We start from the raw sequence: 14,958 nt of genomic DNA on the forward strand, positions 1-14,958 counted from the left end.
CCTGCATTTTAATATTTTCCTCTGAGTTTATTTTTGATGCAAAGCTGGTTTAGGATTTCTGGTTTGTAGAATCGGGTTTTCAGCCATTTTTTCCAGTGCTGTGGGGTTTTGGAATTGGGGGTCGAATTGCTTTACAACGAGCTGAGGAGCAGAAGCAGTTCGGAAACAGCCAGTATCTCAGCCAAGTATGTTTCTTACACCTCACCAAGCTTGAGCTTGGGATCTGCGCCCCTCTAAAAGGAGACTGATACTGTACCCAGCCTCTGTTAACTGTTTAATTGTCCATATACTAGGGGACAATAAGTTAGAAATTATGTTTGCCTCGGGTGGGGAAGAGGGAAGGGTACCAGGGCTTGAAGGTACTGTCCACAAAGTGCCCTGGAAGGTAAACAGAGGAATGGACGACCTCCTTAGCAGGCAATGCAGCGATGGCTGCTGCTTGAGGAGAAGGTGGACCCTGAGGCTAGTCCCTGGAAAATAGGTTCAGTCTTGGGGTAGGTGTGGGGAGAGAGAGAGGAGGGAACTGCCTCATCTGTCCACTCGATCTCTCTTCCTTCACTGTTCATAGTCCCCGGCAGTGTAGATGTTGAGAGCGTGGAAGCTGGTGGCCCGGCTGCTGGGGAGGGCGTAGGGTGTTGCCCGGGAGCGGGCTCCCACGTAGATGCTGTGATAGGAGAGGTGCTTGTAGGGCAGGGCCCCTGATGCTTCACTCAAGGGTCGTCGAGCAAGGCACATATCTGGGAGGGTGGCAGGTGTGACCAGGGGTGGGTGCTGCAGCTGGGAGGCGTCTCTGAAGAGGGAAGGGGGGAGGTGATGATTGCTGGCAAACCCTAGAAAAAGAGAAGGAGCTTAGAGCTGAATGACTTCCCAGGCCAACCAAAGTCAGTCCCTACACAGCATGACTCACTCCTGGAAATATTTAAGTCTGCCACTTTTTTTTCCTGATCCTGCCAACTCGGTCCATTCTGTTAATCAGAATGGAGAAGGCTAAGCCATCAGTGACGGAGAAATCTGCTCCAGACTTCCACCCCTGTGGTTTACCTCCATTCAATCTCACTAAGAGCCCAGGATCTCTGCAGACTATGCCATGGCTTGTACTATACCACGGCAGCTGCTGAAAAGCTTCTCTCGAGTGGTTGTGGCTTCATATTTGTAGCAATACCGTAAGCACACACTAACTGCATGGTTTGGCCTAGGTCATGTGGTTAGTTTCTGTACCAGTGGTTCTCTCAGTGCAGATGTGGCACCCGTTTAGAAGGTAACCATGCCACCTTGCTGAACAATGTAATTGCTACTCGCATGTTTTACTGAGATCTCACAGAGCACTGCATGAATATGACTACACTGCAGTTAGGGGAAAAAAAACACCAAACTGCATATGAAGAAAGGCATATTGAGCAAAAGATCCAGAAGATCATGGGGTGAGCAAGGGGGATATTATTTGTTTGTTAATAGCATTTTTACACCACTTAATATTTCAGACATCTCCAAGATGTTATGCTGCATGTTTTTGTGTTTCTGTGTTGTAAACCACCCTGTTATCCTCAGATAAAAGGTGGTATAGAAATAAAAATAAATAGAATTAAAATTAAATGAAATGAAGAGAGATGTCAAAAGATAAAAAGAGCACTGAGAAGCTGCTCCCTAGTCACTGGAAGCCCTTTGCAGCATTCTCTCATTAGAAATTATTGCATGTATGATTCTTAGCTAATTTTTGCACACATAAGCACCAGAAAAAAGAGCAACAGGAGAAAGTTGAGATTATTAGCATCAAACATTTAAGTTTGAGAAAAATCTGGACCAAAGTCATGATGGTGACCAAAGTCAAGAAGGAGACCCTGCCATCTCTCCATAGCCCCATCATGCCCTGTGCCTTCCCATGGTGTTCTCTACATGCAAGGCTTACTTACCATTTGCTTTTTTTCACCTTACCCTTTTCTGTAGTTTCTTGAACCTGGGCTAAGGGAGCCGCACCCCCATTCCGAGATAAGCAGCCTAATAGTTGCCCTGGTGAGCCGGGCCTAGGCAGAAAGACAAGACATGCACTTCATTGGTGATGGGCTTGTGGAAATAAAACACACTCAAATAGGATAGGCAGAGCTACGGTATAGAAGTAGTTACTGGGAGCAGTCCCAGACTTGGCGGCTTCTGTGCTCACTACCATTATCCCTCCCATCTCCTTTTGCCCCACTTGGTAGGGTAGCTGGATGCAAAAAAGGGCAGGGCTCCTGCACCTTTGTTTAATAGCTGTGTAGAAGAAGGAATTTCATCCTGTGTAGGTTGCTACACATAGGTACCAGAATTCCCTCTTCTATGCACACATTAAGGGGCCACAAGCCTTGTTTTCCCTGGCATGTGGCCACCCTAGCTATTCAGGTGGCACACAGATTGTCAACACATACTGGCCGAGAATTTCCAACCCAGAGGTTCCCCCCCCCAAAAAATGCATCTTCTGCCTGTCTTCCCTACTCCGAGTAATACTTCTCTAAAAGTGCAATCATATATAAACTTACCTGGTAGCAATCACCATTGTATTCAGTGGTGCTTGCTTTTGAGTAGACAGGCTTAGCAGTTGTGCATTAATCAGCTTGCCATAAGTGACCAGGAATTTCATGTGAGTGAGTGAGTGGGCTGGTGGAGGGATGGACCTCTCACTTCCATTGCTAGTCTGCTTGGTTTCCATGCTTCCTGTGGAGGAAGGGAAATCTATCCCCGAGTTCTATTAGCCTTTTTGGTAGAAGACAACTTTGATTTTACAAGCCTGCTTAAAAGGCTTTGGAGGAGCAACCAAATGGGAAACAAAGGCTGCTGGTCTTAGCCATCTTAAGGCTAGTAACTTTAGTGGGCCTGTTTACAAGGATGATGTGTATAGGATTGCAGCTTGAGAATTGAATTTGCTCTGTTTGCAGCTACACTGCATAAGAAAGAGGCTTATCCCTCCACCTGTATTTGAGAAGGCAGTGCCATGTGCGGAGACTTACCAGTCATCTGGCTCACACTCCCGGAACCCTTTTGCGAAGGGGTTGCTAGCAATTTTCAGCTGTGTGATCTGCCGAGAGAGCAAATGAGTTTTCAAGTATGTACACACATTTTCCCTGCCGCTCCCTCTCTTGCTATAGTGGAGCTGTTGCTCTCGCTACTGCTTGAGAAAACAACACCAGCCATGATGTTACTACTGTAGTGCATCCCGATCTATGTCACGATGCTATGAAACTTAAGCACACTGCTGGGAGCTCTTTGAAAGAAGAGCAGGATACATATATTTAGCATTCAATCCCAGGGCATAGTGTTGAAGCTAAGCAGGTCTGGGTGTAATTAGTACCTGGATAGGAGACGACCTGGGCACTACAAGCATGCCACTTTGGATTCTATGAGGGATATAGGTGGGATGTACAAAAGCGGAATGGATATTTGTACATTGATTTGTCCATGTATGTTCACTTTTTATCCTTCTGTGATAAAAAGTGTTGGTGACTTAAGGCTACCCAATGAAAGCCATGGCTGAGTAGGTTTACAGATAACGCCTCTCAGTTCACAGCTATCTCTAAACATTACACCACATTAAACAATTAAAGGCAAACATTGTACAGTGGTACCTCGGTTTAAGTACACAATTGGTTCCGGAAGTCTGTACTTAACCTGAAGTGTACTTAACCTGAAGCGAACTTTCCCATTGAAAGTAATGGAAAGTGGGTTAATCCATTCCAGACGGGTCCGCGGAGTACTAAAACTGAAGCATATTTAACCCAAAGTATGAGTGTACTGTATTTGGTTCTGGAAGTCCGTACTTAACCTGAACCATACTTAACCTGAAGTGAACTTTCCCATTGAAAGTATTGGAAAGTGGATTAATCCGTTCCAGATGGGTCCGTGGAGTACTTAAACTGTAAGTACTCAAACGGAAGCGTACTTAAACCGAGGTATGACTGTACTAATTAGTATGGTACCGTAATAAATTGTAGTAATTATTACTACAATTCATTCAGTAGCACCTTAAAGACCAACTAAGTTTTTATTTTGGTATGAGCTTTCGGGTGCATGCACACTTCTTCAGATACACTGGAAACGGAAGTGTCAGACCCAGTGTATCTGAAGAAGTGTGCATGCACCCGAAAGCTCATACCAAAATAAAAACTTAGTTGGTCTTTAAGGTGCTACTGAAGGAATTTTTTTTCTTTTGCTTCGACTCAGACCAACACGGCTACCTATCTGTAACTATTACTACAATTATTAGTAATGTAGTAATTATTACTACAATTGAAGTAATTATTACGGCACCGTGAAAAATGCATTAGGAATGCTGCACAGCTTGGATTGCACAGCAAAAGGTGTCAGTGTATGTACAGATCCGTTTGCCAGTCTCCACCAGCCACGCTTAGTCCTGTACCAATCCTGACTCTCTCCAATAGGCCAGCTCTCCCATGTGACACTGACCAGTGTCATCAGAGGGCTGTGCATGCGTGTTCTCTCACCCGGTGGTTCTGATAGGCTGTCACTGCCATGAACTGAGTCTCTGCGAAGACGAAGGACTTGAAATTCTCCTGGGCGTAGCGCTCGCTGTCTGGACGTGGATCTACCACCACCACATGGAAGCGTGGCTGGTACCTGTGCATAGAGTTGAGGATGATCTGTTGTGATCAAGACAAAGCGACATTTCAGATGGCTGTTCAAACCATGGGCTCTCATTTAACAGCTCTCGTTTACACACCCAGGAACATCAAACGACTCCCACCCCATGCCTGTTCCACATGTAAATGTATCCCCTGCTGTACATTAACAAATCCTGAATGGTTCACAGTGTAAGCGGGGAAGTCCCATAAATACACTCACACTCTTGCAAGTTGTTTTCATTTTAAGCAGTAGGAACATAGGAAGCTGCCTTATAAGGAAGTCTCTCCCAGCCCTACCTGGAGATGCCAGGGACTGAACTTTTAAATACCACCAGGTTACATTTATTATGTTATATACGATGCATATTTTTCTGCTCGCTCCCATTTTTCTGAGATAGGAAAACTTGCAGGGAAGCAGCGTTAAACCCTGATTTGGTTTCCCTCCCTTCAGATACAACTAAGTACAGTGCCACCTAGTGACCAAACTCTATACTGACAGCATATGTCAAGACACTGCACAGTTAACTTACATGGCCATTGTCATCCATCAAGTTGTTGGTGAGCTTGAGCTTGTCAAAGGAGACAATTTGCCTCATCCACTGGCCTCCCTTGGCAGGGGAGTCAGGGTGGAAGTGAACTCGGCCAGGTGTAGCAGGATCTGCCTTGCCAGCTACCAGCCAAGCGGAGCTATGGAACGCATACCTGCAGGGGAAAGGCATTATGTTGAGGCAGGCCCCGATGGAGGACCTGTGAGAGTTTGGAGTGTGGGTGGGTCTACTGCTTTTGCCTTGGTGTGCAGCTATATATAATTTCAAACTACAGTTAAGGCGGAGGGATTCCAGTTTGTTTTGTTGTGATAGAATTCAAGCATATTTTTTTATGGAGCATTCTACAGCAAGAAGCAGGATTCATCTATAGCAAACATTCAGATTGAGAGGCTTAACAACCACGAAAATTTCTGAACTCAAGCATTTTCAGTGCAGGGAACAGCAGAAGCTGCAAGGTTAGAGTAGCGCAAAAGGAAAATAAATGGAGGGAAATTGGAATCTTTACATGCAGTACTGCATATAACACTTTGCATTTTATCCTTCATTTACATCACAAGTTCAGAGACCCATCTCGGCCACCATGAACTAATTCCAGCCCAATTCCCTGTATGTTCTTTGTGGGCAACTAACATTGGCAAAATGTCACATTGGTGAGCTGTATTTCCCTCACCCAAAATGGCCTGGTGGTGCCAAGTGCCTCTGGGATTGGCAACAGAGAGCCAAACCTGGCCAGAGGGTTAATGCTTTCCTTAATGTAGACAGTGCAAGAATGTATGCTGTTTTCCTGCAGAAACTTTCCACATGCAAATCCCTTCTACCTATTATGCAGTACAGAAAACCGCGGTTTTGTCTGTTGTCAATAGTTTATCAGGGTTTTCTTCTGGCATTCCCTCTGTAGTTTCCTCTCCCCTCCAGTCTCACACATCCTTACTCGCCAACCCTTAAACTCGCTACAAACTTTCAATCTCCAAACAATACGAGAAAGACAAATAAAAGAAATCAATCAATCATGGCACTATTAAAGATAGTAAAATTAATTTTAAACCTCCCTCAAATAATTAAGTTGCTTTAACTGATAATAGTCCTTTTATGTTATTGTAACCCACCCTGGGACCTTACGGTGAAGGATGGGGAAGAAATCTGATAAAGTAAGTGTGTGTGTGTGTGTGTGTGTGTGTGAGAGAGAGAGAGAGAGAGAGAGAGAGAGAGAGAGAGAGATGTCTACTCCAAATCTCTACATCTTTTTGTGTTTTACTAAACATGTGTCCTGGCTCAGAGTGCAAGGGTGGAGTTGACTATATTCCAATATTAGGCTGCTCTCCACCCCTTCGAAAGGATCTAAATAGCACACGGTTCCCATTAGGGATAGTGGTTAATTTGTACAATTAGACTTCCGGTCCGTCGCGCCAGCCAGAGGACGCAGAGGACAATTAATTCCCACATGGAAGCTACTTCTCATAACTCTGATGTGGTCAAGGGGTTACTGTGGGGTAACTTAGTGATGAGGGAGGTAGTACTTTTAAATTTTGTTATTTCCTTTATTACTACATTCCATGGCAAGATTTGAAACTTGATTCTGGAACAGAATCTCAGCTCAATTTAAGGCTTGTTTCAATTAACACTCTACACAAAGGGCACATATTTTTTTTAAAAAAATATTATTCCATTCATTTGATTAACGTAGGAACCTGTACATATCTGGAATACAACAAAACAGCCAACTAGTAGCTCCATGTAATAAATCAACATGTCCCCTGCAGGTTTAAAAAGTCAGGGTGCCTCAGTTCAGAACTCGCTGCTGCTACCTCTGAATTTATAGAAATCCTTCCATTAACACTTATCAGGCCTAGCCACACGCCATGCCTTCTGGGTCTCACTGGGGCCTAGCTTGCTCTCGCTGGCTGGCTAACTAGCAAAAATGGCTCCAAACTCATTGTCCCAGAGCCAGGTCAAGGCCATACCGGTATCTCTTGTCATCCAAAGGCACGAAGTCCATGAGCAGCACATAATCAGCCAAGGGATCCATGCCAGATATCTTCACCTGGAAGGTGGGGAACATCCTCCTGCCACAGGGAGAAAGGAGTTTAGGTGATTCTGCTTTCCCACTGCCCGCTAACCTCCAATTTACCCAGGGTAGGGCAGGGGTAGCCAACTGTGTGTCTTCTAGATGCTGTTGGACTCTCCTCAGTCCCAGCCAGAATAGCCAGTGGTCAGCGATGTTAGAGACTGGCGACATCTGGAGAACATCACCTTGGCTACTGCTGATGTGCAACAGGGATGCGGGTGGCGCTGTGGGTTAAACCACAGGGCCTATGGCTTGCCGATCAGCAGGTCGGCGGTTCGAATCCCCGTGACGGGGTGAGGTCCTGTTGCTCGGTCCCAGCTGCTGCCAACCTAGCAGTTCAAAAGCATGTCAAAGTACAAGTACTGTACAGGTAAATAGGTACCGCTACAGCGGCAAGGTAAACAGTGTTTCCGTGTGCTGCTCTGGTTCGCCAGAAGTGGCTTTGTCATGCTGGCCACATGACCTGGAAGCTGTACGCCGGCTCCCTCGGCCAATAACAAGAGATGAGCACTGCAACCCCAGAGCCGGTCACGACTGGACCTAATGGTCAGGGGTCCCTTTACCTTTACCTTTTACAATAGCTTGAGGCAGGGTAGGGATGGGACGCAGTCCTTAGAGCAATGGTTCATGGTTTCTTGCCCATTGTGGTGGGAAGCCCACCTCAGGCTTTGTTGTAGGGGGCACAATAAACACCCTTGGATCACACTTTCCCTGATGGTACACAGTGTTGTGGTACAGTTTGTAACTGCAGGAGTTTGCTCCATTTAAATAGCAGACCTGCACATTGTTTTGGGCTGTGGTCCTGGGAGTTGTCTGAAAGATAATCTCCTTCCCTACACTCCTGGACATTAAGAACAGCAGAGGGGGCTCTACTGGCTGTTCTGCTGCCCTCAGAAACTCAGGGTGGAGATGGTCCAGGAGAGGACATTCTCAGCGGCAGCCCCTAGGTTATGTAGCTACCTCCTCATATACCGGTAGGTGTACCTGGCAACTCGGCTATACAATTTCCAGCAAATGCTGAAGAGGCACCTCTTCACCCTGACCTTTGACACTTGAAATATATAGTTTAAATGTCTGATATTGGTGTGTACCTTAAGGTGAAGGCCAGGTAAATAGTAAATAAAAATAATGCCGAATGCCTGAATAAACGGGTATTCCATTATACAGTGCACATTATTAAGGGCATTGTAATTTGGTGTTACTCCTAAATGTTAGACTAGTAAAAGCTAATAAGGATTATTGTAGTTCCTGTTTAGTCACTTTATAGATCAAAGCTGTGTTTCTAATCCTCATTCCTTGGACCAAAGAACATTATACCTACCGCCCTGCTTTGGTGACAATCATCTCAGTGCCAAGGCTATTGAACTCCTCCCAGAGACTCCTCATCTCCAGTTGCACAGTGACGCCAGAGACACACTGGTTTTTCCTGGCCAACTGGGAGCTGACTCCTTGCTTCGCTGCTCCCTCCACTTCATACTGCTCAAACTCTGGCGTTGTCGCCAGCAGGCACGGTGCTCCCACAGGGCTTGGTGAGAAGGGGCAGCCATCAGATGTCAGTACACTCAGGCTTGCGGCAATGAATGCTGGGGATGGAGAGAAGGACAACTGGCATAATGACTATATTATGACTATGTATGAACACAGGAGCCTGCCTTACAATGAGTCAGACCTTTGCCCCATGTAGTCAGCACAGACTGAAAGCAGCTTTATTAGATTTCAGACAAGGGGATGTTCTTAGCCCCACCTGGAAAAGCCGGGGATTGTACTTTTCTTTTTCTTTTTTACTTTCACAAATAATATTCATTAAGTTTTCCAATTTAACAATCCAATAAAGACCACCGCTCTATAAGTGGTTTACATTAAATGATACAAAAGAATCATGAATAAAAGCAATTAAACAGGCTTTAACAACAATAGACATAGTATTTACAGAATATCTGGAGATTGTACCTGTGAGCCTTTGGCATGCAAAACAGATGCTCTACCACAGAGCTATGCCCCTTCAGCTCTGACATGAACAACTGTAGCTCAGGAACCGTCTGCCAAAGGAGGGCGCTGACTCTGAGGCTACTCCTTCCCTGCAGTTGCTTCAGGCAGAGCCATAGCTATGGCGGGGGGCACTAGCTAAGTTCTTTGCCCTGGGTGAAGCATCCAGAGGGGCGCCATTGAGGCTCCCAGCCTGTGTGTGTATGCAAATGTGCATGTGTTGGGTGTGTGTGTGTGCCAAACTGGGATGAAATAAAGCTTAGTTTCAATCCTGGCTTCAGGGATACAATGAGGGCTCAGCCCCCCAAAATGACTATTGGAGGAGAGACCTGGGCTCAGAGGTATCACATCAGAAGGTCCACATGTGTCTTTGAGCCTAACTCTTTCCTTCTTCCCAGTCTGCAAGGGGGGTGGCGGTAGATGGCTGACTGGCCTCTCTAGAGTAAGGGCTCATCAATGCTTTCCTTTGCTCTGAGCTTTCTAGGCACTTGTCTGGGCTTTCCAAGTCCATCTGGGTTTTCTTGTCCTGGCACTTTCCCCAGGAAAACCTGTGCTTTACCGTTGAATTGGAGCAAACAGAAAGCCACGGAAAACCCAATTACCATTTGCTCCAATTCATTGGTAAAACACCAGGGGGAAAAAGCAAAGCAAAACAAAACCCTGCTCGGACAAAGACCTGGAAAACAGAGAACTGTGCCTAGAAATGTGGATGAACCTTAATTCTGCCTGGCTTAGAAGCTCCCATGCACCCATACTGTGTCTCCTCAGACCCATGGCTAGTACCTGCTGCTGAGGACACTTTCCAGTGGCACGAGAGAAGAATATGGCTGTCCTGCATGCTCCAGGCAGTTTAGAGAGGACACCAGAGCCCAGTAATCCAACGCTCCACCCCACTGACACCCCACCTGACATCTAGTTTGGTCCTGTAACTCACTGCCAAGTCTAGCCCTCACATATAACAGGGACTGGTGATTGTGGTGATTCTACTTCAAGCAGCAAAATGTCTTGGGTCTGCACTTAATAATATTGCCACAGGACTGCAGTCTGCAGCAATCAGTGTAATGGGGCTATGCCACTCACCTAACCACCCTGGCTGGGTCAACAGAATACCAGCACAAACGTGCCAGTGGAGCCCATCTGGCACTCCTGCCAAAGCATCTACACCACCCGGGCATTGTCTCTGCCCCTCACCATCTTGGTATGCTGCAGCAGCTCAGCCAGAGGGAGATCAGGCGAGTGGCGCAGCCTCACTGCCCTGTCCACTGCTTCCGGCTGCAGTGCTTGAGGCATGAGGTCCACAGGAGGCTTATGGCAATTTGTGGAGGCCCATAGCTTAACATTCAAGTGGGCAACCAAAGTCCACTGCCCTCCCAGTGGACCAGCCTGCACACTGAGATGCTCCACAGCTAAACCTCAGTTCTGTCTCTGTCCTCAGGTTGCTTTGAAAACTCCAAACTATATGCTGTCCTTTCTGCACAGGCTGAACGGGGGCTGGGAGGAGGGAAAGAATACCTTCTCATGTATTTTCTTAGCCATGCTTAAGATCAGCTATCGAGAGGCAGCAGCCCAGTCCTTATAACCAGGCTAAATGTATCCAACTGGGTGCAGCCCTTCTTTTGTAATAATAATAATAATAATAATAATAATAATAATAATAATAATAATAGTTACAGGTAGGTAGCCGTGTTGGTCTGAGTCTAAACAAAATAAAAAAATTCCTTCAGTAGCACCTTAAAGACCAACTAATTTTTTATTTTGGTATGAGCTTTCGTGTGCATGCACACTTCCTCAGATACCTGATGAAGTTATCTGATGAAGTGTGCATGCACATGAAAGCTCATACCAAAATAAAAACTTAGTTGGTCTTTAAGGTGCTACTGAAGGAATAATAATAATAATAATAATAATAATAATAATAATTTATTATTTATTATTTATACCCCGCCCATCTGGCCGGGTTGCCCCAGCCACTCTGGGCGGCTTCCAACAAAATATTAAAATACAGAATTACAGAATCACGCAGTTGGAAGGGACCTTGAGGGGTCATTTGGCCCAACCACCAAACCCAATAATAAAATGGAAATTGTTGAGCTGGATCTGATCCATAGTCACAGCCGTGTCATTATAGGAAATCACTATGACGTTCTAGAAGTCACCCTAGAACTTCTGGAGGTTTCTCAATAATTCCCAACCATTAGACCCGTTCTCTCCCTTAAAACTGGTAGTATTGTTACAGGTCTAGATAAGAGGCAAAGAGACATTCCTCCTAGGAACTACTGGGGGGGGGAGAGATTTCAACCTACAAGTCACACACATCGGGGTGCCAAAGAACTACCAGCTTCATGATCCAAGTACTTAGCTGGATAGCAGCTCATGGAAAATTTACCTGAGAAGATGTAGCTCTTCAGCTATGTTGAGTGGCAAGGCAAAAGAGCCATGAATGCAAAGCTCCTAACCCACTTTAAGGAATCAGGAGGGCTCTACAGATGTCATAAAATGCCCAAAGAGAAAAGTAACAGGATCCAGAGCACCGATGGATGCGTGCCTGGCTCCTGCAGTGCCAAGCAGGCTTTACCTGACATTGCCCGCGATGCTGGGATGACTCTGGGTTGTTTGGTTCGGCTCGTGTCTCTCAGTCTTGCCGCGTCCCCCTTTGCAATGTTCTGAATTGAACCTCTGGGATGGTGTGAGCGGTTTTATTTTCCTTCATAACAGCGTTGGGGGGCAGGAGGTGGACCCACGTCAGCCAAGACTTCCACTCCCTCCAATGGGAAGCAAGATGGGGAAATGGGTGGATGGGGGAGAGGCTTGGTTGGGTGACATGGCAAGACCAACAGCGCTGGAGGCATTTGAGTATCTACACGTACATGCAGCAAATAAAATGCACGGCAATTAATGAGTAGGATGAGCAGGTGGCCGGGAGCAGCAACCCTGGGACCACATCCTGGGCCGAGACAATATTGCTGAAGCCGGAGGGTTAAAAAGGATAGTGGGTGCAACAGCTTTAATTTGTTGTCAGTGCTGCTCAGTGATCCTCATAAAAACCAAGGTGGAGGTCTTGAGTGACAGAAGGGTCAAAGTCTGTAGCATATAGACAAGAGGAGACGAAGCTCTGGGTCAAGTTGTATAGAGGAGGGTTGTTTTTTTTGGCAGTACAGCTTTCCTTACTGCTGGGGTGTTAATGGCATGATGAGATGCCCCTGCTAAATCCCCCTTCTGTGTAACTGTTTAGGGCGCAGGAACTCCCACCATCTTCAGGGGCACAAGAAGCTGCCTTGTACCGAGTTAAGACGAGCCGTTTGATGGAGGCAGCTTCACAAACCATAGTGGAAAATGCTCTCTGAGATGCCTCCCCCTCCTTTAAAGGGGCTGTTTAGTGAGATGGGAGAGGAAGCATGTTGGGGCATGGGGAAGCCGTGAGGAGCGGGGCTGGGGTCAAGCTGTGAGGTGTAAAGCGAGGAAGAGTTGGCCAGGTGTGGGGGAAGAGAGGTTGGCAGTAGGGCTGGCGGGTGGAGCAAAGCTTACAAAAAATAAGAAGAATAGTATCTGTACATTTTGTCTCATATCAGACTCTGCCAATGCTACAAACATACTTTTTAATGAAAGATGGGAATCTGGAGATTATGTTTCCTCCGGGAGGTACAACTGTCCCCTATTTTCTCTTCCCCCCCCATGGATCCCCACTACTAACACACAAAGCTCCCCACCCCTCCTCTTCCTCATGCCCTCTCCAAGCATGCAAATAAGGATGCAAGAGCAGTCGCTGCCTCCATTTCCCTTGCCCTCTCCTGCTGGGCCCAGAGGCAGAGGGAAAGTGGTTGGGCAGTGGCAGGAGTGGCAAGGAGGTGCGCTTGCTCAGGGGGCAGACAGCGAGTGAACCCACATGTGCATGCGACATTGAGGGGCAGCTTGCATTCGCCAAGAAGCCATCCCAGATCAAAACTTACACAGTCAGTAGGCTGGTGCGGGAGCCATCTTCCCTTCCTCTCTTCCTCTCCATGCTCAGCCCTCAGGCACAGGGCCATGGTCTTCCCCTCCATCCATCTTCCTCCTGCCAAGCTGGCGACAACTGTTCATTGTGCCTTCTCACACCTCCTCATCTTGCCGCTCAATACCTGCCGGGGAGTTATTAGAGCTGCCACTGCTGGTGACAGAAGGAGATAAATGGGCAGTAGCAGAGAAGGGTGCCCCCTCGGCAATGAGACTGTGAGGGAGGCCAGATCTGGGGTGGGTGTGATGGTACTCTTAGCAAGAGGGAGGAAAGGATGGCTCCCAGAGAGCAGGAGGCAAGAGAGGTACTTACTGAGGTATTTTGCAGGGAGAGAAAAGAACACAAAGGATGGAATGGATTCTATTCATCACAGGCCCCAAAGAGCCAGTGGTTTCTCCAGGAGTCCTATCCTGCAGAAGAATAGGGCACAAGTGTCAATTCTACCTATTTATATCGCTATAAATTTGAGCTGGTCTATGGCTTTTGAATCTTGCCTGTCACCTCTGGTCAGTTTAAGCTGCAATCCTATGTGCACACTTACCTAGGCAGGGTCAGCCCTACCACTAGGTAGAGTGAGGCAGCTGCCTCAGACAGCAAATGCTAGAGGACAGGGACTGGAGGTGAGACGTTAGAAGACATAGTTGTGTTTGTTTGCCACATAGTTTGCCCTACACCCCCTCAGGTGCTGTGAAGGACGCTGTCCCATTGCCAGTGTTGAAGTAAAATTAAACTGGTTAGCTTCTGTATGTGGAAATGAGGGAAGGCACTATCTTGTTCTTTGTTTCAAGAAGCAAAATGTCCTGGACCAGTCCTGTAGCTGGTAAGAACACAGACTCTCTCCTACATGACACTGTTACTCTTCATGGAGATCTTCCACCTGACATTGTTTTGTGCTTCCCAACCAAATGGTAGAAAATTCCACTAATGACTGGAATCTGTGGCTAGAAGACCATTCTTTTGCTAGGAGTGATAGTAGCTAAGAGCACAGTGATGTTTCTCATGGGAGCTCATGGTTGGTAGCTACCTAGAAACCTTGTTCAGTCATTTGAAGGAGGTGGGAATCACAACTTGGAGCAGGAGACCCAAAGCTAGTGGAGGGGATATTGTAAAGTGGGTGCATTTGTGTGTGAGGGAGAAGAAAAAGGCATTTGTGGAGTCTGGAGTGAGACAAAGAGAGAGAGCTATGCTGGCTGAATGTACTTTGGGGTGCAAGGCATCTTTCTCTGGCAGTGCTGCCCATACAACTTCTCATTGCTCAAGGAAGTAAGGGAGCATGCAAGAGTGTTTAGAAATATCTGTTCATTAAAAAGCAGGCAGAGGAGCTGTAAACAGTGTAAGCCCCAAAGCTGCATCCAGTTTTGGAACATCATCAGCAGTGCTTTTTTCTGGGGGGTACGCAGGGGCACGCATACCCCTAAACATTTTGTGAATCTTTGTACTTTTTCCCCATTTACTGTATTTATTTTTCCCAATTTGATCTATAAAATGGTGGTTTTCTTGAGTCAAAATGAGAGTACCCCTAAACATTTTTTAAGAAAAAAGTACTGGTTATCAGTATCCATGGACCTCAAACTGTAGACTAGACATTATTATGTCTTATCCTTTGCCTAGGACTAGATTCTAGGGGTGTGTGTGCACAACTCAGGGTGCTCCCAGGCAACATGGTTACTGAGCATTCATCCTAATTTGTTTACAGGGTAGATAGGCAATGTCAGCTAGTTAATGAATGGGCTTCTTGTGCAAGACCTCCCAATCAAC

The 14,958-nt window shown here is 46.4% G+C and overlaps 1 protein-coding gene across 1 annotated transcript; it reads right to left on the reverse strand.

Annotated features, from left to right (window-relative positions):
- Nucleotides 1–2: 2 nt before the first annotated feature.
- TBX10 (T-box transcription factor 10) lies at nt 3–7,394 on the reverse strand. Its single transcript, XM_088663554.1, has 6 exons — nt 7,120–7,394; nt 5,141–5,312; nt 4,473–4,628; nt 2,982–3,049; nt 1,933–2,021; nt 3–830 (listed from the first exon to the last, which is right to left on the reverse strand). Exons 1-6 carry the CDS (start codon nt 7,392–7,394, stop codon nt 556–558), a joined length of 1,035 nt encoding a protein of 344 aa, XP_088519680.1. The 3' UTR covers nt 3–555.
- Between the last annotated feature and the right edge of the window lie 7,564 nt (nt 7,395–14,958).

Source organism: Zootoca vivipara, chromosome 1 (genome assembly GCF_965207765.1).
Source record: "Zootoca vivipara chromosome 1, rZooViv2.hap1.1, whole genome shotgun sequence".
In the NCBI taxonomy this organism is placed as follows: domain Eukaryota; kingdom Metazoa; phylum Chordata; class Lepidosauria; order Squamata; family Lacertidae; genus Zootoca; species Zootoca vivipara.